The sequence below is a fragment of the Atractosteus spatula genome, chromosome 5 (assembly GCF_055471065.1).
Source record: "Atractosteus spatula isolate fAtrSpa1 chromosome 5, fAtrSpa1.hap1, whole genome shotgun sequence".
In the NCBI taxonomy this organism is placed as follows: domain Eukaryota; kingdom Metazoa; phylum Chordata; class Actinopteri; order Semionotiformes; family Lepisosteidae; genus Atractosteus; species Atractosteus spatula.
Window position 1 is genome coordinate 5,765,483 of NC_142710.1, and position 23,036 is coordinate 5,788,518.

The window sequence follows — 23,036 nt, forward strand, 5'->3', positions numbered from 1 at the left end:
ACACGTTACGGAGAAAAAAAAACTTCTGAGTAATATTTATAGATTTTTTAAACTGAGGAAAATACTATCAGAAATGATCCCAATTTAGGATAGCTGAGGCCGTTTGAACTTGGCTGCTGTCATCCCTCCCAAACTTTCATATGACACTCAGCGAAACTTATAGCAGTTATATTTTGAGTACAATTTCATACTGATACTTTCAAAGGCTGGTAGAGTACATTCTATGGTAGGATACATTCTGAACTGAAATCACCGAGGTTATTGGTTTCTCATGCCAGATTCATGTATGGGAGCAAAGCACAATATTCACATCATGGGCAAACACAGCTTTTTATTTTCATAAAAGAAAAAAATACTATCAGAAATGATCCCAATTTAGGATAGCTGAGGCTGATTGAAATTGGCAGTCATCCCTCCTGAACTTTCCTTGTAAATTCTGTTACATATGTTTTATGTACATTTCATACTGACACTTTTAAAGGCTTCAGAAACTTCAGAACTGAAAGTACAGAGGTGCTTGGATTCTCATGCCAGAATCATCCACAGGAACAAGCACCATATTCACATCAATGGGCAAAGACAGCTTGGATTTTTATATAGAAGAAATATATATATATACACATTCAATGTGTGGGACTCTCAGAAAGAGGTGATCAGTTGGGTGGAGATTGGTCCTTATTGAGACCAGGACAAAAGAATGGATGTAGTTTCTCAGCGAAGGTATCAGCGACAGTGTGGATGTGATTCCTGATCTCACATTGTGAAAGGAGATCTGTCACTCTTCATAATCCACAGACACCCCCACCTTCTAAGGCTTTGAGCTGTGTGAAAGTAGGACAGATCAAAGGGCTTGTACACCTCATCCCTCAGCCACACACACCACAAACCACATCTGGGGCTTCGTTTATCATCTTTCCTACAAAGCAGTCTAATAATTATAAATGATTCCACATTACAATTCCAAATTACAGCAGTGAAGCATTCATTTCATAAAAGCAGTTAATTCGTATTAATGCAAATATAATTATTTTAAAATACCAATTTCATACTTATTCTGCGTGACTGACAGGAGAGATGATCAGTGGATCTGTGTTTTTACCACCATCTATGAGACCAGGGCTAAAGTAGGGGTAGAGTTTCTCAGTGAAGGTGTCAGTGAAAGTGTAGATGTGATTCCTGGTCTCCACATTGTAAAAGGAGACCTGTCCCTCCTCATAATCCACATAGATCCCCACCTTCTGGGGCTTCAGGCTCAGGGGCAGGAGGACAGTAGTGTCAGCAAGTGCCTTGTACGCATCATCCCTCAGCCACACTGTCCAGTAGCCATTCTTAGGGGAGAGCACAATCTTCCCCTTCCTGTTGATGGACTCTTTGGCGACACCTAAATCCCAGGCAATCTTCTCTCCCACTTCAACCTCCCAGTAGTGTCTCCCAGAGGAGAATCCCTCCCTGCCCAGAACACAAATTACAGGATCAAATCTCTGTGGAAAATCAGGTAGAGTCTGTCTTCGATCACCCATCCTCACTTGTTTCCCATCCTTAGACAGGATGAGACTGGATTGCGCTGAATTGGGATCCAGTGACACATCAACTGTTTAGGAAAGAAACAACAATGACCAATGAGAACTGTACATATACTGTATGATTTGACATAAATGTATGACTATTTTTACTTTTAAAATGTTTCTGTTCAGAGCTGAGTGTGACCTGGTGTGGTGGTGACAGGAAACACTATTGAAGAAAGATGATGGGAAAACCGTACCTGAGGCCTCACGAATCCACTTCCACACTGGGGAAAAAAGGAGTTTAGTTATTTGTGTGCTGCGAAGTCAGGTCCATTAACACAATCCACACTTCTGTGTTTCTAAAGCATTTTCTGGCATGTAAGGTTTTTGACAATTTTGTTTTTGTTTTCAGAAACAAAACTCTCTTTTTCTTTAAAGGTGTGCAGTAGTTCCAAAGTCTAGCAATTTGACAGATAATGAAATGCCATACAACTTGAATACTGTACTGTGCTAAGGCTGTTAGAAAATGAAATATAGTTTAATGACAAGTGTTCTAAGTAATACTACTATAAACAAAACAGCAAATGAGAGTTTAGCCCTTGACATCTAAATTTTTTTCTATTTAAATCCATCTTGTATGAATGTTCTTATGTTTGCAGTTATTTAACTGATAATATTTATATATTATGGTCATTTATAGCCACTCAATCATATTCTATGATAATTATTATTAATTTGACCTTCCTAGAACAGGAAATGTAAGTAGGTAAGGTTGATTGTAAATTTTAATCACATTTATATATAATTAAATGATATATATATATTTGTATATTGTATTACATATATTTAAAATATTAATACAAACTGTATCTTCATGATTTTGCAGGTATTTAATCAATCAATTCTATATAATGGATTTAAATCGATTCAAAATAATTATTCAAAATAATATATTACTAGACCTTTCAAGAGAAAATGAAAAGACAAATTGTTACCTGTTATGGGGGTAACTCCTTCCTTTCCTGTTGTGAAGAAAATCGGCACTTACTGAATATATTAATAATACTTCTTCATTATTTTATTGTCTGTGTTTTTACTTACAGGTCACTGTCGAAATAAAGGAAACACCGACAAAGTGTCTTAATAGGGTGTTGGGCCAACAATGAGCAGCTACGCAACTTGACATAGATTCTACAAGTGAATGGAACTGTACTGGACACCATTTTTTCAAGAGAAAACCATCGTGTTCTCATGAAAGAATGAGATGAATGTTTTTGTTGATGGTGGTGGAAAACGCTGTCTCACTCCAGAATCTCCCATAAGTGTTTAATGGGGTTGAGGTCAGGTGACTGGGGTGGCCTTGGCATCGTTTTCATGCTCATCCAACCATTTCCTTTCCCTTTCCCTCAGACCTTCATGCCAATATCATATGCACAATGTTTCTATTGAGAGATTACTAACATTTTCCACATGGCTGTGATCTGGAAAAATGTCCTAACCCTAACCCTAGTTTTACTGTTTCTGTTTTATTATGTGCTTTTGGTTATGGCCTAATATTAATATAAAAGTTGTGTTAAAACTATAACTGAAATTAAAATAAGTATTTCGAATAAAACCAACTTACTTGAATACTCAGAAAACACACGTCTGACTGAAATAAAAGAACATTGACAGTAAGTGGGCATAAAGTCTGTCTTTTCAGAATTACAAAAATACAAAAAAAATCACTTCAGTTTTTGTGGTGTTGACTGTTCATCCTGTGGTTTTTCAGGAAAAGGTGTAACATTTGAATTATTCACACAAAGCTTTAAGGCTTTACTATGCTTGGCTTGAGGAACAATAGCTTAGCCATGTTACTTATCCAGTCAGAACTCTCCTACAAATTAACAATGGGACAGACACATCGGTGGTCTAGTGGGATTGGTAGAAGGATGCTTGGCTGAAGACTGGTGTCAAGAAAGGTCTGATTTCTCCGTGTATATACCCAATTGGCTTTAACCCACTTGTCTTGAAAGATTGCAACTTGGCCATGTGGAGCAAGTGCTCATAACTCTCCTATAAAATGAACTGATTAGTTTTTCATATTGGTGGAGGGATGTTATTGCTGGAAGGGTTCCTGTGCAAAGAATTTTGGGAAGAGAAGACTGAAGCCTAGTATTGATACTTTAGTGAGCTGGTGGGAGTTGGGGTATTCTCTTTCTCACAAAAATACACGGAGTAGTACAGATCAAATTAATAACGTAGTGATTTACCGGTCTTGTTGGTGTCACTGGGGAAGCACATCTCTATGGGGAGATAGTTGGCCTTCATGCTGCTGTAGAGACGCTGCAGTTTGGAGTTCTCAGCCTCTTCATCCTCCAATTTCTTCTGTAGCTCTGGGTGACACAAACCACATTTTAGTGCAAGATAAGACATATTTTCAATTTAATCCTTTATTCAAGCAGAGAGCATGATTGAAACTTTGGAAAGAGTAAAGTAGCACCTAAATGCTTGTTAGGGTGTGTTCATGAAAAGTAAATTATTTCTCCATATGGAAATAAATTTAATGTGTATGTACTGTATGAGGCATATTAATCGCTGCTAAAATATACAAGGTGAATATTGAGAAACTGTTACTCACCAGGGGCAGCCCAGTGGCAAATGGTGACCAATGCTGTCTCGCAGCACTGAGGTCCTGAATTCAAATGTGCATTTTGTGTGTTCTCCCCATGTTCGCGTGGGTATCCTCCGGGTGCTCCAGATTCCTCCCACAGTCCAAAGACATAGGGGTAGGTTAACTGACTTCTGGGAAGATTGGCCTAGGTGTGAAATGTGTTTGTATTTGTATCTGTCTTCCCTGTGATGGGCTGGTGTCCCTTACAGAGTGTATCCTGGGGCCTATTGCTTGCTGAAATAGGATCCAGCTTCCCTGCAATCCGGAATTGGATGAGGTGGTTAGAAAAAGGATGGATGTGGCTCACCCGCCTTGGAGCTCTGTGTAAGTCGACAGCTTCTGGTTACATTGCTATAGTTTTTCTGCAGGTCTGAATGGTCTCTCTGAAGGTCAGAGTGTCCTCTTTGTAGTGTCTCCAGTTTCTTCTGTAGCTCTGGATAATCAACAGATGAAACGCAGGAATATATTTTAGATAAACATTGAAGTGACCATCAGGCATTTCAAAGTTGTCAATAAAAAACATAAAAGATTGAAGTGTGAAGCTCAGTGGGATGTGAAGTTCATTATTGAAGAAGCAACATTTAGTCATAAATGTTTACCAGTCTTGGTTTTCTGAATAAGCTGACAACTTCCAGTCACATTGCCATAGTTTCTCTGCAGGTCTGTGTAGTGTTTCATAGCCGTTCAGGGACGCCAAATATGTAATCATAGTGGCTCTCTGAAGGCACCAGTTCTGTAGGGTTTGGGCATTTACTGAGACAATTATTAATTGTAGCAGTAAATCACAAAATTGATTCTTTTGATGGCTTTAGAATCCAACCATGCGACATAACTCAAACAACGCACACACACAGGTACTAATACACGAGGATACATTTATTAATACATAGAATATGCATGTAAACCTAACAGATCTTATCGAGAGGGTTATCAGAATACAAAAGGTATATATTCAATCAGTTACGAAGTGTTACACATCAAGAGGACATACGTTCAGTATATCATTCATTAAGACCGTTTCGTAAAGTGAACTTGGTTACAACTTCTACATTAGATACTCAAAACAAGTACATAACTCTTAGGAATTAAATTGATATCAACTGGTTGGGATAACAATTGAATTCTCGAGCTGTAATGCATTGAAGTTGAATACTCATCCAATTTCTGGGGATTCAGATCTCCTGCAGGCACAAACAATCAGCTGCAGGCTTGTTGCTGTCCAATCCGCGCTCTCTGGCTCCGTGCCAGGCTGTGCTGTGCGGCTTGCGACGGTGCGCTGCTGATGCTCACTGACCGGCTAGTTAGTGTTGGCTTTAACTAGCAAAGTTTGTGCACAGGAGAAAAGATGACTGTGGATCCCAGCAAGTCAGGAAGAGGACCGGTTCGTTCCTGATGAAGAGCTAGTTCTGAATAGTGATTCAGCTGTCCACAGTTCTGACCTGTCCACGAGGCCTGCTGCTGGTTACTCTCTGGCAACCTCCACTCTAGACTCTTAGAACAAAGGAAAGTTCTGGCACTCGGACACACTGGCCGTTCCGTGGTTGTCCGGGCTGAGTCTCGGGATGGTCAGGAGGCGCGCTGCGAGAATGTCCTGCCCTTGGGAGCCTTCTGCTCCTGGGCCGTCCTGCCCTGGAATTCTCCTTTGAATTCCCTTTAGAACAGTCCACAGAATCCTCTCCAGAATCTTACTGAATCTCCCGAATCTGAATCTTGTTGAATCTGGAGTCTTGTTGAATCTCTGAATCTCCAGGCCTGTGTTGCCTGTTTTTACCTGGAGGAACTTCAGCTCGTTGATTGGCTGAAAGTTCCATGGGCATCAGAGTCCCACGTGGGTTACTCAGCCCTACCAGTCCCTGATTGGTTGATCAAGGTGAGATATGAGTCACTTAGTCCTGACACTTAAGAATGCAGTCCAGATGTCCATCCGGCACTCCCTAGACTGATAGGCGCCAGTGGATGACCATTGATCATGATAGCCAGACTTAGCTAAGTGCATCCCCCTTTGGGAGCTGTCCTAGGAAACCTTAAATCACCCTGCACTAATGGTCTCTCTGTGGCTGCACCACAGAGATGAACAGAGAAATGGGGCCTCATTTGGGAAGCTCAGAAACACTTAATTCTGCCTTATTATTAAGCCTCGCCGCTACATCTGAATGGTCTCTCTGAAGGTCTTAGTGCTCTCTTCGAAGAGTCTGCAGCTTCTTCTGTAGCTCTGCCCAATGGAGAGAAGGTAAATGACTTTTTCTTACCAGGTCAACTTTGTCATGAGGAGAGGGTAATGAGGTATATTTTAAAAGTTAGAAAAGTTAGCAAGGAAGAAACTCAGCCATTGTTAGAGTAGAACTTTTAGTTGATGATCAACAGAAGTTAAGAGAGGAACATTAAAAAAATCTCCTTGTATTGTTTTGTAGAGCACAAAAAGTGACTCACCAGTCTTTGTCTGCTGTGTGAGCTGACAGTTTCTTGTCACATTGGTACAGTTTCTCTGTAGATCCAAACAGTCTCTCTGGAGGTCACTGTGGTCTGTTTGAAGGGTTTGCACTTTCTTCTCCAGCTCTGGATGTTCCAGAAAAGACATATTTGAATTTGTTTTAGCTAAACATTACGATGTAATCCAGTCCTTAAAAAATCAGTAATAAAAAGCCATAAGATATAAAGAGTATAGCTCAGCGTGACGTAAAAGTCATTATTAATGAAGCAACTGATAATTAAACATTTGCCTGTCTTGGATTTGTGCACAAGCTCACAAGTGCCAGAGACATTGTGGTAATTCCTCTCTAGACCCGAAAGGTCTCTTTGAAGGTCAGAGTGAACTCTTCGCAGAGTCTGCAGATTATTCTGCAGCTCTGCCCAATGGAGAGAAGGTAAATGACTTTGTCTTACCAGGTCAACTTTGTCATGAGGGATATTTTAAAAGTTATAAAATATGATTACTATATTTTCTTGCCAGTTCAGGTACAAAAAAGAAATTGTGAGAATTGGATTCCTGCAACCTGTCATGGGCTGTGACCAGAAATTGGTCAATGAACTGTTGGAGAGAAGGTTTGTTGATCACTAGAGAGGTAGGAATATCAAAACATGATGTTTTACCAGTGTTGGATCTCTGCATGAGAAGATGGCTCTCTGTCACATTCCTGTAGTTTCTCTGTAGATCTGAAAGTTCTCTCTGAAGACTAGAATGTTGTCTTTGAAGAGACTCCAGAGTCTTCTGCAGTTCTGGACAAAGAACACAAGTGAGTTATTTCTCCTAATCTTGGAGTCGTTGTTAGAGTAAAACTTTAAATTGATGATCAACTGAAGTAAAGAAAGGAGGAACTATAAAAAAAAACTCATTGTATTGTCATATTTCATCATATTGGTCCTATTTGAATTTGTTTTAGCTAAACATTATTATATATTAGCCCACAGCTATATAACCCTGCAATTCATAGCTGGCAGCCCCACTGAAGCTCAGTAGGTGTGAGTCTGGTCAGTACCTGGATGAGAGACCTCTTGTTAAAGCTAAGGTTGCTGCTGGAAGAGCTGTTAGTGGAACCAGTCGTGGGGGCTCACCCTGCGATCTGCGTGGGTCCTGATATCTCAGTATAGTGACGAGGACACTATATTGTAAGATAAGCATTGTCCTTTAAATGAGACATAAAACTGAGGTCTTGACTCTATGTGGTCATTAAAAAACCCAGAGCATTTCTCGAGAAGTGTGGGGATGTTAATCCCAATGTCCTGGCCAAATTTTCCCCTGGCCTTTACCAATCATGGCCTCTTAATAACACTCATTTATTAAATGGCTTGATCACTCTGTTCTCCTCCGTACTGAGAGCTGATGTGTGGTAAGAGCACTGGAGCATCATCCAGGTGGGGCTGCACACTGGTGGTGGAGAGGATCCCTATTACCTGTAAAACGCTTTGAGTGAAGTGTCCAGAAAAGCACTATTTAACAGTAAGGAATTATGATATAATACAATATTTAAGATAATTATCTATGAAAAGCTATAAAGTGTCACGAATAAAGGCCAATTTGATGTGAGGTCTTTAGAAAGGAAGCAACATTTAATTCTAAAAGTTTACCAGTCTTGGATTTGTGCAGCACCTCACAAGTGCCAGTGACATTGCTGTATCTTCTCTGCAGGTTTGAATGGTCTCTCTGAAGGTCAGAGTTCTCTCTTTGCAGAGCCTGCAGCTTCTTCTGTTGCTCTGCACAATGGAGAGACATTAAATGCCATGTTTCACCAAGAGAAATCTGTCTTGAGGAAATGGTGAATCTGTCAAAGCCTTGAAAGAGTATGACACTGTGAAGTCATTTGACAATGGATATTTAACAGTTGTCAGGATAATAATACAGTAAATGCATTTTCCTTCCAATGTAACTACAAACAAGACATATTTTGTTGAGGTTATAACCATAAACATCTGGCATGGGCTGTGACCAGAAATTGGTCAATGAACTGTTGGAGAGAAGGTTTGTTGATCACTAGAGAGGTAGGAATATCAAAACATGATGTTTCACCAGTGTTGGTTCTCTGTGTGAGAAGATGGCTTTCTGACACATTTCTGTAGCTTCTCTGTAGATCTGAAAGGCTTCTCTGAAGGTTAGAATGTTGCTTTTGAAGGGTCTCCAGGCTCTTCTGCAGTTCTGGATATAGAACACAAGGAACGTATTTCACCTAATCTTGGAGCCATTGTTAGAGTAGAACTTTTAGTTGATGATCAACAGAAGTAAAGAGAGGAACATTAAAATCTCCTTGTATTGTTTTGTAGAGCACAAAAAGTAACTCACCAGTCTTTGTCTGCTGTGTGAGCTGACAGTTTCTTGTCACATTGGTACAGTTTCTCTGTAGATCCAAACAGTCTCTCTGGAGGTCACTGTGGTCTGTTTGAAGGGCTTGCAGTTTCTTCTCCAGCTCTGGATGTTCCAGAAAAGACATATTTGAATTTGTTTTAGCTAAACATTATGATGTTATCCAGTCCTTAAAGAATCAGCAATAAAAAGCCATAAGATATAAAATAGATCATCGTGACGTAAAAGTCATCATTAAAGAAGCAACTGATAATAAAACATTTGCCAGTCTTGGATTTGTGCACAAGCTCACAAGTGTCAGAAACATTATGGTAATTTCTCTGTAGACCCGAAAGGTCTCTCTGAAGGTTAGAATGTTCCTTTTGAAGAGTCTCCGGTTTCTTCTGCAGTCCTGAAGAAATGAATATGCAGTGCTTATTTAAACTGATTTTGGAGTCTCTGTAAGTCAAAATCTTTTAGTCAATAACAATTTCTCAGTAGATAAAGAGGATGAGATGTGATCTAGACCATCACAAAGGTCTACACCTGTCTTGGCTTGTTGTGTAAGCTGACTGTGTTCCGTCACATTGCTGTAGTCTCTCTGTAGGTCGGAAAGACGTCCCTGAAGGTCAAAGTTGTCTCTTTGAAGGTTCTTCAGTGAATTCTGTAGTTCTGGAGGCCAAACACAAGAACTTTCATGTACTTCTGTAAACTGTGTTGGCGTACATCTTCAGGATGATCATTAAAAAGCCATGGTGGAAAAAGTTCAGAACCTATTACGTTGTAGGTCATCACTGAATGATCTTGGTGAAAATCAACATTTTACCTTTGATGGGTCTGAAGATTTTTGCAAAATTTGGATATACAGAAATGGAAATAATAATTGTCACATTTGGCTTCATCCTTATTCGCTTCTGAAGTTAAGGAGAATGAAAGCCAGCAGTGCTGCTAACATCTCCTTTTGTCCACAAATGAAGAACTAAAACATCTGCAAGATGTCTGATGTCATAATCTGATCATTCATATCACTATTTACAGATACAAGTAAACAATCATAATGTCTATTTATATAAGACTCTATTGCTAGAGTCCCAGAATGCTCTATATACTTCAGTATTATACAAACACATATTATGCTCAGTGCAATGCACTCCTGCTCCTATTCCACTTTTAGCTGAGAAATTATTTGATTAATAGATTTTTGTTTACATTATTTCATTAGTTAATAGAAACTCTAGAGAATAAATTATAATTTACCAGTGCTGTATCTCTGGGTAAGCAATTGGCCGTTTGACACATTCCTGTAACTTTCCTGTAGATCGGAGTGGTCTTTCTGAAGGGTAGAGTGCTCTTTTTGAAGGCTCTCCAGAGACATCAGAAGTTCTGGGTGAAGCACATAAGGGATATTTTCACTTGGTCTTGAAACCTGGGGTTATGTACAGTAATTCCTCAAAATGATTGTTTAAAAAGCCACACAAGAAAGAGGTTTGTAACTGTAAACTTCACCTGTCTTGGAGTTCAGTGTAATCTGACAAGTTTCAGTCACATTTCTGAAGTTTCTCTCTGCATCGGCATGGTCTTTTTGAAGGTCAGAATATTCTTGCTGAAGGATTTGAAGCTTGTTCTGTAGTTCTGCAGAATTATCAAAAGAATAGTTTTTTTCATTGATCTTGTTACTACTGGGTAGGTAAAGCTGATCAGTCAAAATGTCAAATGATGTTTAATGTTTTAAAAACATGAAACCTGGTGATATGAACCAGTCAATTGTACAGCAGTGTAATACACTTTATTGCGTTAGGTAGCATGGTAGGAAAATCTGAACATGTGTTATTCCTTAGTAGGTGTCGAGTTAAGATTGAGAACATGCCAAAAGAGATGCCAATCTCCCCAGTAAATTGCCAGTCCCAAAGAAGACTCGATCCTACATGAACCCACTAATAAGAGTGGAAAGACTCTCACCTAGTTGAACCTATTTGGCCTGACTATCTTCTTCTAGTTACTAGCAGCAGACACAGCTATGACCGAGGCTATTACTCAGAATACAATTTGTTTCTTTTTACGCACTTATAATTCTCAACCTGAGATTCTCTGAATTGACTCTTCTAAGGAATCATATGGGTTTATTCAGACATCCTCTTGAGCCTCTGCATAGCTTTTGAAGGAGAGGCTGTGCATAGGTGCAGCTAATTTAGAGAAGCGTGACTCTCTGATATCCTTGGAGATATAGTTCCAGAGCTTTGGGGCATAATAGGAGAAGGCCCTGTCACCCATAGTGTACATGGGCTTGGGGGACTGATAGGAGACCAGATTTAGAAGAGTGAAGGTTGCGAGGTGGGGAGTAGGACGATAGTAGCTCAGACAGGTACTGAGGTGTCAAGCCATGCAGAGCCTTGTAGGTGAGCATGAAGTCATCACAAAACTTGACAGGAAGCCAGTGCAAGGACTCCAGGACAGGAGTAATGAGATCACTTGCACTAGACCTGGTCAGGATTCAGGATTTGGATATTCTGGAGTTTGTTCAATGTGAATTTAGAAAGCCCAGCAAGTAGACTGTTACAGTAGTCAATTCGGGAGAAGACACATGTGTTGATCAGCTTTTCAGCCACAGTTAGTGATAACATAGGACATAGTCTTGTAATAGGTAGACTGGTTTCTGATCAGACTGAGGTGAAAGAAAGATTTTCTGACAATATGTTGCACATCTGGATCGAATGTCATGCCTGAATCAAATATCACCCCCAAGTTTTTCAATTTAGTCTGAAGTTCAAGTACAGTGCCATCTGCAGATAGGGTTACAGCACAGGCTTTACAAAGTTGATGGGGGGTGCCAATAAGCTTGCATATATGTATTTTGGGAATATTACTTACTCATACCACAACATTGACAGAGGTAGAACCATCAGAAGAGAATTCTACTTCTGACTTTTTAGTAAATAAAGTCAGTATTATCAGCAACGGATAGCTGTTTTGCCCATCAGTGTGGTAGATCTGATTTTGATCAGAGAAACGACTGACATGGAGTCACTGTGTAATGTATATTAATTCTAGGTTTAGTTCCAGATTTAGAAGAGTGAAAGTTCTTCACTTCTAAAATAAGTAGGTTTCTGATGAGGAACTGAGGTTTTTCGCCTTTTCAAACCAACTACTGAATTCTACCGTTCGCGATTCAAGTTTTTGAACCAGTCAGCTACGTCGACATTGACCCTCGATAAAAAAAAAAAGAATACAAGTCTCAATTTTAAATGCAAAGCTTTTAAAAATGCAACCCTTACCAGTTATGAGGTTAGACGTGTTCATTCGGAAATCCTCCAGTTGGTTCTGCAGTGTTAGTGGATGTTCAGAAAGGCCACTTGCTTCAGAATGTTCCATTGACCTGTGGTAAACTGAATGGGCAAAAACAGGCAGGAGAAAACCAGCAACTCACTGACAACTCAGCAGAACTTCTCCTTGAATTGGTGAGTATTTGTTTTTTGCAAAAGCATCTTAGAACTGATAAGTAGTTCAGGTGGGGAGCTGCGTCAGCATGCATAGGCTGCAAAGGAACAAGTAATAGGTTTATTCAATACTGAAAAAATAAAGAAAGGAAACACAACGTTTCGGCAGTGGAGCCTTCTTCAGGTGTGAGTGTCAGCACTGAACTGCTCCCTGCTGGTACTCACAGTAGAGACCCACTCCAGCACTGAGAGTGCTGATCCACAGAATGGCAAAGACCAGCGCAAGGCTCCTGTAGGATGACACTCTCCTCTCTGAGCTCGGTTGAGTCCCTGGGAATGAGAATAAGTGGCTTGGTGATCTTTGATGACTTCAGTGCCAGTATAGTACTTGAAAACACCAGAGCTGTCCTTTTGCCATTGTTATCTTTTTATAACAGGTCATCAACTTAAAGATTACTTTCAGAATTAAACAAAGGAACAGCACTGCGCTCATTCAGCAAATTGGGTTCTGTATTCTGTGCAACTGGGGCTGACAGGTAAGTAGAAAGTGCTCATATCTGATATTGTGAAATATAAAAAAAACTCCTGCACGCTGCAATGTGCCAATCTCTATTAAGTATGGATTTTCTGAGATGTGGATTGTTTTTTCAAATGATGATTCACATTATTTTTATGTACCAGTAATGGAATCAAAGGTTTTGCACGTGTGTAGTTCCTCTGTGTATAATATGACAATATAAAATCACAGTTCTCTTCACTTCATTTGCAATGTTTCCAGTTTTCAAGCACTTTACTTGAGATGACTGAATCACACTTTAGCCTTTTCTTTTTGTTATAATATTTGTGTTTCTATACAGCAGCAAAAAATAATGCTTCACAAAATACATTAATCCAGTTGTTCTCTTGTTAATACTAAGGCAAACATTTGCCTCAGAATTTTGACCTGTGGTAAACTGAATGGATAGATACAGGCATGAGAACTCACCGAAACTGAAACTGAATACGGTATATTCAGAAGAGTATATTTCATAGCTAGGAGCTTTATTGTTGATGGAAAAGAGACTTTGTTAATCCAAAAATTCAACTGTATTCAGTCTATGAAATATTGTAATCAATGAGATACAGCTAACAGAAATTCTGCCCTGGCTGAACCTAATCATATATTTCCAATCAAGGACTGTTGGACACTAAACTGTTGGCATTTCTATGTGAGATGAACAATTTTATTACTATTAATATATAGAAAATAAAGAGCATTTACAACTCTCATGAGGAAAATGGACTGAAAACAGATGAATGATAGTTTATTAACATGGGAAACATAGGCATTGGGTAACTGAAAGTAAAAGCCCCCCCTGCCTTTGTTGAAAAAAAAAATTCTTGTGAAGTGAATAATATTGTAAGAATTATTTTTTAACATAAGTGTTGAATCAGTTAAAAACAAAAGGAGGCAATTTGGCCCATGAAAGGTGCTATATAAAATGCAGGTTATGAACAGTGTTACTTGTCCTCAGAGATTAGTTCATGAATTCAGAAATTAAGGCTATTTTTCAGATTGATGTCTGGACTGTACCTTCAAGTTTCCCAGCGTGTGACGGCCCTTCTGTCAGCTTCCTCATGGTTTTAAGCTCCACGTCTTTCTCAGGATTCCCCATCTCTGATGATCGCCAGCTCTGCGGGCTGTCTCAAGAGGGACTTCTCTTTTATCCCTGAAGGGCTGGGTCAGGGGGAGGGGAGGACTGTTGTGTGGAAATGTACCCGATTCCTTGGCCTGCTATTGCATCATGTCTGCCTGTGTGCTCAGTATTGCACAGACCTTCTCAGCCCTGCTGAGCTCTGCCATGCTCAGCTCTGCTCAGCTTAGCTCAGTTTAGTTCAGTTTAGCTCAACTCTGGTCAGCTTAGCCCTGCTCAGCCCTGCCCTGCTCAGCTCAGCTCAGCCCAGCTCAGCCCTTCTCAGCCCTTCTCAGCGCTGCTCTGCTCAGCTCAGTCCTGTGTCACAAATCGCACACAAGCATGGAGGCAGCACCACGTACCCACGCACACTCTGCTCCGCTCATGCACTATTTGACACCACGTTCCTTTCTATTTAAACCCTCTCTCCTCAATCCATCCTCACTCACCTTTGAGACTTTCTCAGCAAGAGCTACCCTCCTCTTAGATCTCGACTTCTACAGTAGTTCTCTCTCGACCTTCTGATAACCACCTTTTGTTTCACGACCTAGACTCCTCTCTGGGTTAACGATTCGGATCCCGTCGCCTTCTTCGGATCCCTATTTTCAATCAGCCATCCGCCCACGCACAGGATCCACCTAATTAATCTTAGTTTAGGCTTTCCTGAAAACCTACTCAGCTCAGCTCTGCTAAGCTGTTTCCTAATTCCCTGCAGCTCCCCTGCTTCATCTGGTCCATCGCTCATCTTAAGCAGCAGATTATTACACCTTTCCCACTTTTTGGGCATATGGTTGGCAGGGAACCATTTTGAAAATGGGCGACTGCCCCCCTAGATGAGTACCCAGTGAATTGTAACCAATCCTTGCAATATTTATGAGGCACCATAAGAGTACCTGGTACTCTTAGTAGATGTGACAACAGCCAGTAAACAAGAGCTGATCTGATGCAATACATTGCTTAATTATAGAATTAATAAGATCCATTTATTTATTTCAAATGTTTTTAACTTCCTTTGAGGGTTTATATTAGGAGCACTCAGAGGTCATTAAACAAAAATGACTCGTTAAAAGAAGGCCGCTTCTTAAGAGGATTCCATATAATAATAATTCCTTACTATTTAGCACTTTTCTGGACACTCCACTCAAAGTGTTTTACAGGTAATGGGGATCCCCTCCACCACTACCTGTGTGCAGCCCCACCTGGATGATGCTCCAGTTCTCTCACCACACACCAGCTCTCAGTGGGGAGGAGAACAGAGTGGTGAAGACAGTTCAGAGACGGGGATTATTAGGAGGCTATGATTGGTAAGGGTCAATGGGAAATTTGGCCAGCACAATAGGGTAACACCACTACACTTTTCGAGAAACAACCTGGGATTTTAATAACCACAGAGAGTCAGGACCTCAGTTTAATGTCTCATCCAAAAGAGCTGCCTTTTTACAGTATAGTGTCCCATCACTATACTGGGGCATTAGGACCCACACAGACCGCAGGATGAGCGCCCCCCTACTGGCCCCACTAACACCTCTTCCAGCAGCAACCTTAGCTTTCCCAAGATCTCCCATCAAGGTACTGACCAGACTCACACCTGTTTAGCTGCAGTGGGTTGCCATTTGTGAGCTGCAGGGTGATACGGCTGGCAAGTACAAACTAACGTTATATCAATTGGGCTTCAAAATGAAATGATGGGGTTTACTATAGGATTTATTTCCAATAGGATTCATTTCACAGGATGGAGGTGCAGAGATTACAGTCAGGCAGTCAGGCAGGAAGGTCGTCGTTGTCGCACTGCCAGAGGTGAGGAATCAAGGACTCTGGCTCGTTGATAAGCTCATTACTACAGTAAGCCTCAGTATGGCACTTTGTGTTAGCGCAGTGCATGCTGGGTATCAGTTCTGCCCATTTTTCCAGAGACGCTCATCTCCAAGAAAAACAGCAGGGCAGGGATGCGTGGCTGTTTGGACCTAGAAAGATGCCAACCTTACTCAGTCTGCTTTGTGAGAGTTTCTCAGAGAGTCCAGGCGCCTACCTGGTTTGTGTCTGCTGAAGACCAGTGCTGGCTAGAGCACAGGGAAATATGGACGAGGAGGATGAATTGAACTTCTGTCCTATTTCGCTTTTATCCTAACTTTCGGAATTTGGTCACAAAGGTCCTACTGGTCCAAGGGTCCTTCCGTGTGGCTCAAAGGGTAAAGACATTTCTCCTCCTGCGATCAAGCGTTTGAGCCTGGATTACTTCACTAGCCACTTATAGGTCAGGATTCTAGTGACAAGTTCCAAAATAATTTAAAAGAGAATCCAAGTTTGCAGGGAAAAATTTAAACAATTGACAAAGACCTCTTCAACAATTTAACCTTACAAACCTTATACAGTAATATATATAGTGTGCAACCAAATAGTCTTAACTTCAGCCATCAAAGTAAACACAGACTCACTCTAAATGAATGATGTACCTAATGTAAAAAGGTGATTTTGTATCTTTTGTTCATGACACAGATATAAAAGAAGAATCATAAAATATTTTGAGTGTAACAGGAATCTTATTTCTTTTTTTCTCTTTCTTTGACCAAGTACTGGGTTCTCTTTGCAAGAACACCAGAACGTAATTGAGGTTTGCACAGTTTGTTTGTTTTCAAAACAAAGTCAACATCTTTATTAGATTATCCCTTTAGATACAATTTGTAATTTGTTTTAGAGCAATTTTTACTTTCATCCTCTAATTGCATCCTGTAGATAAAGTAAAGTCTACAGCCTCAAAGATGTGTTGTATCGGCACAGCTCTGGACTTTCCCTGCTGAATTCCCTTGACTTTGCACGGCAGCTGTGCTCTGAGGAAAAGATGACAAATCCAGAGCTGATCCCATTTTCACATTCTCATAAATGTTGTATATCTTTAAACTGCACTGATATAGAATGTGCAACCGAAAGAGGAACCTGCCTTCATTTACAAGTCTGATTCAAATAAGCTGCTATCATTGACAGGACAAGAATACTCTCATATAAAATTTGGTGTGTTTTACGCCTGCCTTTTGTGGGCTGGACAATTTCTTTAGCACTTTCATAGTTAGAAACTGCTAAAACTACTATATCGTATTTTTTAATTCGATATACCAATGCTGAGACACTCCAATAAGTTCTAATTCAATGATGTATTATTAAATTATTGTTAAAAATTATTGATAGATTTGTTAATAAATTATTGGATAATAATATTTCATACAGTTAATAATTAAATAAGTAATAATGTTTTTTTGTTGTTAATTATTTGCACACAGGCCATGCTGTGTCATTTCCATCAGAAGAAATGAAACTGAAAATTTTGAGGATTGACGGTAAGTTTCCATTTCCTAAGGCTGACATCAGCAGTACCTGAGGGTTTATATCGGCTGCAGTCCCTCGCAAGTCGCACAGCCTCACGGCCTGGAGAAAGAGCAGAAGCAGCAAGAAAGAGCAGTGGCTCACCTTGACGAACTCTGAGGGATTCGCTACTGACTTCATAAAATCTCCTCATGAAGATCAAGATCTTGCCGCTATTCAGCCATTTGGTTAAGATCAAATATGTGTGGCCTGACCACAGTTCTTGGCCTTCCTGAGGTCTAGACGGAGATCGAAGGCTCCTGAAGTGTGCCTGAGCCAGTGTCACCTTGGGTTGAGCCCATCAGTTTAAGGCTAGGCAGCAGCTGAGCTGTGTGGGAACCAGTATTTTCTCCCCTTCTTTTCTCCTCACCTTTCCTTTTAGCTCTGCCTCCTTGACCTCCTGGCTAGGGTTGAGTGTGCGTGGCCTAACCACAATGCTCTCTCCCCCCCTTGAGACCTGGAAGCTTCTCTTCCTCTCTCTTCCTGCTCTTTCTCTCTACCTCCTTTGCCTCTAGGCTGAAAGTGTGCGTGGCCTGCGGACGCACTCTTCTTTCTCACTTTCTCTGTGTCCTCTGGCAGAATGGCAGAAACAAGGATGACTGGAAGAAGGTGGAAGAAGAAACGCCATGGCATCCTTCCTCGAGGGACTGCTGCGCCTTGCGGTGGAGGAAATCTTTTGCCTCCAGACAAGTCAGTCCGGTGCTTACATAGAGATTTGGGGGGTGGGAACTAAACCCCCCTCTCTCTAATTTTCCGGTGGAACCGATGAGGAAAGGAAACCAGAGGACCATCACAATGCACATGGTTAACCCCAACCTGCCAACGGAGCTGGTAACCACTTTCTTGGAGAGACACAAGTGAACATGATATCCCAGCCCCGGGACTTGAGGGACTGGAGTTCGCTGTCCGGACTGGCCAGCGCCAGTATCAAGTCCTCCTGAGGAAAGACCTAGACACCAGGGACTGGGGGAAGCAGAGTAAGACCTCAACATCATCATCCCTACACTCTACCCTACTCTACCCTACTCTAGTGGACTCAGAGACAAACAGGTTGGGGGGCGGGTGGGGACATCTGGGACAATTTTATTCAGGAAGCCAAGGCAGCAGAGGATAGAACTACAGGACTCCATTATTTTGGGACATTTGTTGGGTAATGGGGGCACACTGGGGTATGTGGCATTACGCGGGGGCATGTTCAGTGTGGAGGCGGAGACCTGGATTAAGTGTGATGTGTTGCCTTAGCAACCACAGGTGACCAGGCTAATTTAGGACAAGCCGTAGCTGTGGAGGCCCCTTAAGAGCTCACTGAGCACCTCCCCGGAGGGACAGACAAGCAGGATTCCAGTCCCGATACCCCACAAGGGGATAACATTCCAGTGACAGTCCCAGACGGGATTGAGTGAGAGAGTGTTGAGGCCTCATTTTTGCTTCCGTTGATCTTTTTTTTATTTTCTTCTGCTGTGAGGATTCAGCGGGGCACATTGATTTCTCTTTTGTTTTTGGCCCTGCTCTTTTTCTTTCAGTCTGGACCCCGATAAATAGGGATAGTCCAGACTAGAAACGACTGTTCCAAGTGGTCTTTCTGTGCTCCCTGGACTGGACCCAATAAATAGGGACAGTCCAGTGTGGCTGTCGCTGTGCCAAACAGTGAGCTTTTTCCTTTTTTTTAATGGTTTTTGCTAACCACACTCCGGTGCCTCCACCCCCTCAAATGGGGCATCGACTTTTACCGGTGTACTCTGGGTGTTGAGTGGACGCCAAGGAATGTTGTTAACCACTGGGAAATAAAAGGGCACTTTAGCCATATTAGTATTTGTTGCTGGTCTCTGCATGCACTGCTGATTCTGGGAGATGAAAACAACCTGAGGACAAGGACAAGGACGTAAGGATATTAGCTAGGTGCTTAGCCAAGTACAAGGCAGGAATAATTCCTGTTTAAGGGGTCACCTCTCCCCTTTTTCTTTAGGCACAGTAAAAACAAAATTAGGTGTGACTTCAACAGCTGTTGGAAGAGCTTTGTTAAAAGCCTGGAAATATCTCTGTTTTCCTTCAGTAATTGATAGGATATCATCATACCCATGAAATTAATCTTGAGTGCTTCTAGAATCTGTAACATGTCTTGCCTCTTCTATACAAATGCTATTTCATTTGGAACATTGTCTTTCCTAAGCCTCAGGCATGTTGCTGAATTCTTCCCTGATAAACATCTGAGTGAAATATCCACTGAATTTGTCAGACATTTTTGTCTCATTGTTGAGACATTTCCTGTTGTTATCCCAGAGATATTCTATTTCATCCTCCACCGAGTAAGATAAAAACACACAATAATCACCTGGTGAAGACCGGGTCAAGGTTGTAGCTTGTGAATTTTTCTTTGTGTGGGACACCAGGTCCAAGTTGGGAGCTGATGTTGAATAGACTCTGATTAATGTTGTTCATTTTCAGAAGTGGTGCTCTATGGACAGCTTGAGTCTTACCTGGGGTATCTGGGTATACAGAGGCCTTTATCTGACTAAATTGGATTCCAGTATACCATGGAATACTACTCTCATCAAGCCTGCTTTTCAGTTCTGTTCAATTCAGCTGTATCTGTTTATTATAGAGGTCTTTACATCTAATAGACCCTCTTATTGTATGCTGTTTCTAAAATGTTAGCATTAAATATAATGTTAATTTAGCTCTCATTGTATTTAGAATAAAATGGACACCTTTCATTTATGGTACAGACTGAAAATTACCAGTCTTACAAGGAAATTTATTTGCCACTGTAATTTAATTTTGGCAGTATGGTTGTTGTTTTTTGTCCTTATTAGAATTACTGTAAGGCAGGGATTGGTCATCCTAGGAGTTGGATCAGGTTTCACAGATCACTCTTAAAATCAGCAATTTCTAAACACTCTGAACAATTTCAGTTTGAGCATTAAAGCTTTTAATTTGATCATTGAATTGAAAGATCATAAGGAATGAAAATGCAAGCAGCTTGTAGTTCTAAGATACTGCATTTGGCTTGGTTGACTTAATTGAACCTAAGAGCCAACTAAAGTATTAAATGTGTTGTGTTCCAGTCTTTCCAAATTGCCTATTTAATGGTAACTTATAAGAACTTCTAGATTCAAGCAGGCAACCCATCCTGATACTGTAGTTATGCCTTTGAAAGGAATTGTTATTATTTACAGTATATGCCTAGCAGGAACACTTCTGGGGGTGAATACCTAATATACAATATTAGCTAAAGAAATCACAACAAAGTCATTCAAAAACAGTTAAAAATATGAAATGTGAAAAACCTAAACTGTGAGTTTCAGATTAGATTAGCATGAATGAGTATGAACTATAAAATATGTTCTTTAGGTTTAAACATTATATATATATCCCATTTGTAACCTTTCTTTCAGCACGAACATTTCATTGTGTCCATTTTTATTTACCTATATTATTTTAACTCAAACTAAAAACAAAATCTGCAAATGTTACAATGAATCATCAAAATGAAGAATAAAACTAAGCAGTCTATATGTAGTACTACAAGAAACCTGAACTTGATGTTTAGTCTGTTATCTTAGTGGGAGAGATGATCAGTGGGGCAGAGTTTTTGCCATCATCATTGATGTTGGGATTGAAGTATGGATACAGTTTCTCAGTGAAGGTGTCAGTGAAAGTGTAGATGTGATTCCCGGTCTCCACATTGTAAAAGGAGACCTGTCCCTCCTCATAATCCAAGTATATCCCCACTTTCTTGAGTTTTGTACTCAGTGATAGGAGAACAGAGGTGTCTTCAAGTGCCCTATATTCATTATTCCTTAACCACATAGTCCAGTAGCCATTCTTGGGACTCAGTGTAATATCCCCCTTCCTTTTGATGGACTCTCTCGCAATTCCTAAACTCCATTTAGTCTTCTCCCCCACCTCCACCTCCCAGTAGTGTCTCCCAGAGGAGAATTCCTCCCTGCAAAGCACAGAAACAACAGGATCAAATCTCTGTGGAGAATCAGGCAGAGTCTGTCTTCGATCACCCAGCCTCACTTGTTTCCCATCCGCGGACAGGATGAGACTGGGATGCGCTGAATTGGGATCCAGTGTCACATCAACTGTTTAGGAAAGAAACAACAATGACCAATGAGAACTGTACATATACTGTATGATTTAACATAAATGTATGACTCTATTTTTACTTTTACAATGTTTCTGTTCAGAGTTGAGTGTGACCTGGTGTGGTGATGACAGGAAACACTATTGAAGAGAGATGATGGGAAAACCGTACCTGAGGCCTCACGAATCCACTTCCACACTGGGGAAAAAAGGAGTTTAGTTATTTGTGTGCTGCGAAGTCAGGTCCATTGACACAATCCACACTGGTGTATTCGTAAAGCATTTTCTGGCATGTAAGGTTTTTGACAATTTTGTTTTTGTTATCAGAAAAAAAACTCTCTTTGTGTGTGCAGTAGTTCCAAAGTCTAGCAATTTGACAGATAATGAAATGCCATACAACTTGAATACTGTACTGTACTAAGGCTGTTAGAAAATGAAATATAGTTTAATGACAAATGTTCTAAGTAATACTACTATAAACAAAATAGCAAATGAGAGTTTAGCCCTTGACATCTAAATTTTTTTCTATTTAAATCCATCTTGTATGAATGTTCTTATGTTTGCAGTTATTTAACTGATAATATTTATATATTATGGTCATTTATAGCCACTCAATCATATTCTATGATAATTATTATTAATTTGACCTTCCTAGAACAGGAAATGTAAGTAGGTAAGGTTGATTGTAAATTTTAATCACATTTATATATAATTAAATGATATATATATATTTGTATACAGTATTAAATATATTTAAAATATGAATACAAACTGTATCTTCATGATTTTGCAGGTATTTAATCAATCAATTCTATATAATGGATTTAAATCGATTCAATCATGTGCTAGGATTTTTATTCAAAATTATATATTACTAGACCTTTCAAGAGAAAATGAAAAGACAAATTGTTACCTGGTATGGGGGTAACTCCTTCCTTTCCTGTTGTGAAGAAAATCGGCACTTACTGAATATATTAATAATACTACTTCATTATTTAACTGTCTGTGTTTTTACTTACAGGTCACTGTCGAAATAAAGGAAACACCGACAAAGTGTCTTAATAGGGTGTTGGGCCAACAACGAGCAGCTACGCAACTTGACATAGATTCTACAAGTGAATGGAACTGTACTGGACACCATTTTTCAAGAGAAAACCATCGTGTTCTCATGAAAGAATGAGATGAATGTTTTTGTTGATGGTGGTGGAAAACACTGTCTCACTCCAGAATCTCCCATAAGCGTTCAATGGGGTTGAGATCGGGTGACTGGGATGGCAGTGGCATGCTCATCCAACCATTTCCTTTCCCTTTCCCTCAGACCTTCATGCAAATATCATATGTACAATGTTTCTATTGAGAGATTACTAACATTTTCCACATGGCTGTGATCTGGAAAAATGTCCTAACCCTAACCCTAGTTTTTCTGTTTCTGTTTTATAATGTGCTTTTGGTTATGACCTAATATTAATATAAAAGCTGTGTTAAAACTATAACTGAAATTAAAATAAGTATTTCAAATAAAACCAACTTACTTGAATACTCAGAAAACAC

At 40.2% G+C, this 23,036-nt stretch overlaps 1 protein-coding gene across 4 annotated transcripts in view; it reads right to left on the reverse strand.

Moving 5' to 3' along the window:
* The window catches only part of LOC148833679 (uncharacterized), a 95,348-nt gene that overhangs the window by 20,333 nt on the left and 51,979 nt on the right, over window positions 1–23,036 (reverse strand). Inside the window, exons 15-22 of one of the 4 annotated variants that reach the window (XM_088917353.1) lie at window positions 8,933–9,058; window positions 8,663–8,788; window positions 8,224–8,349; window positions 7,249–7,374; window positions 6,589–6,714; window positions 4,466–4,591; window positions 3,758–3,880; window positions 3,130–3,156 (exon numbers count right to left, since the gene is read on the reverse strand). In XM_088917353.1, the coding sequence (XP_088773479.1) occupies window positions 3,130–3,156; window positions 3,758–3,880; window positions 4,466–4,591; window positions 6,589–6,714; window positions 7,249–7,374; window positions 8,224–8,349; window positions 8,663–8,788; window positions 8,933–9,058 (906 nt within the window). Of the gene's footprint in view, window positions 1–368; window positions 1,592–1,762; window positions 1,790–3,129; window positions 3,157–3,757; window positions 3,881–4,465; window positions 4,592–6,588; window positions 6,715–7,248; window positions 7,375–8,223; window positions 8,350–8,662; window positions 8,789–8,932; window positions 9,059–20,533; window positions 21,485–21,657; window positions 21,685–22,398; window positions 22,426–23,036 lie in introns of those variants that run through there. The other 3 variants (XM_088917354.1, XM_088917357.1, XM_088917356.1) reach the window with 3 other exon arrangements.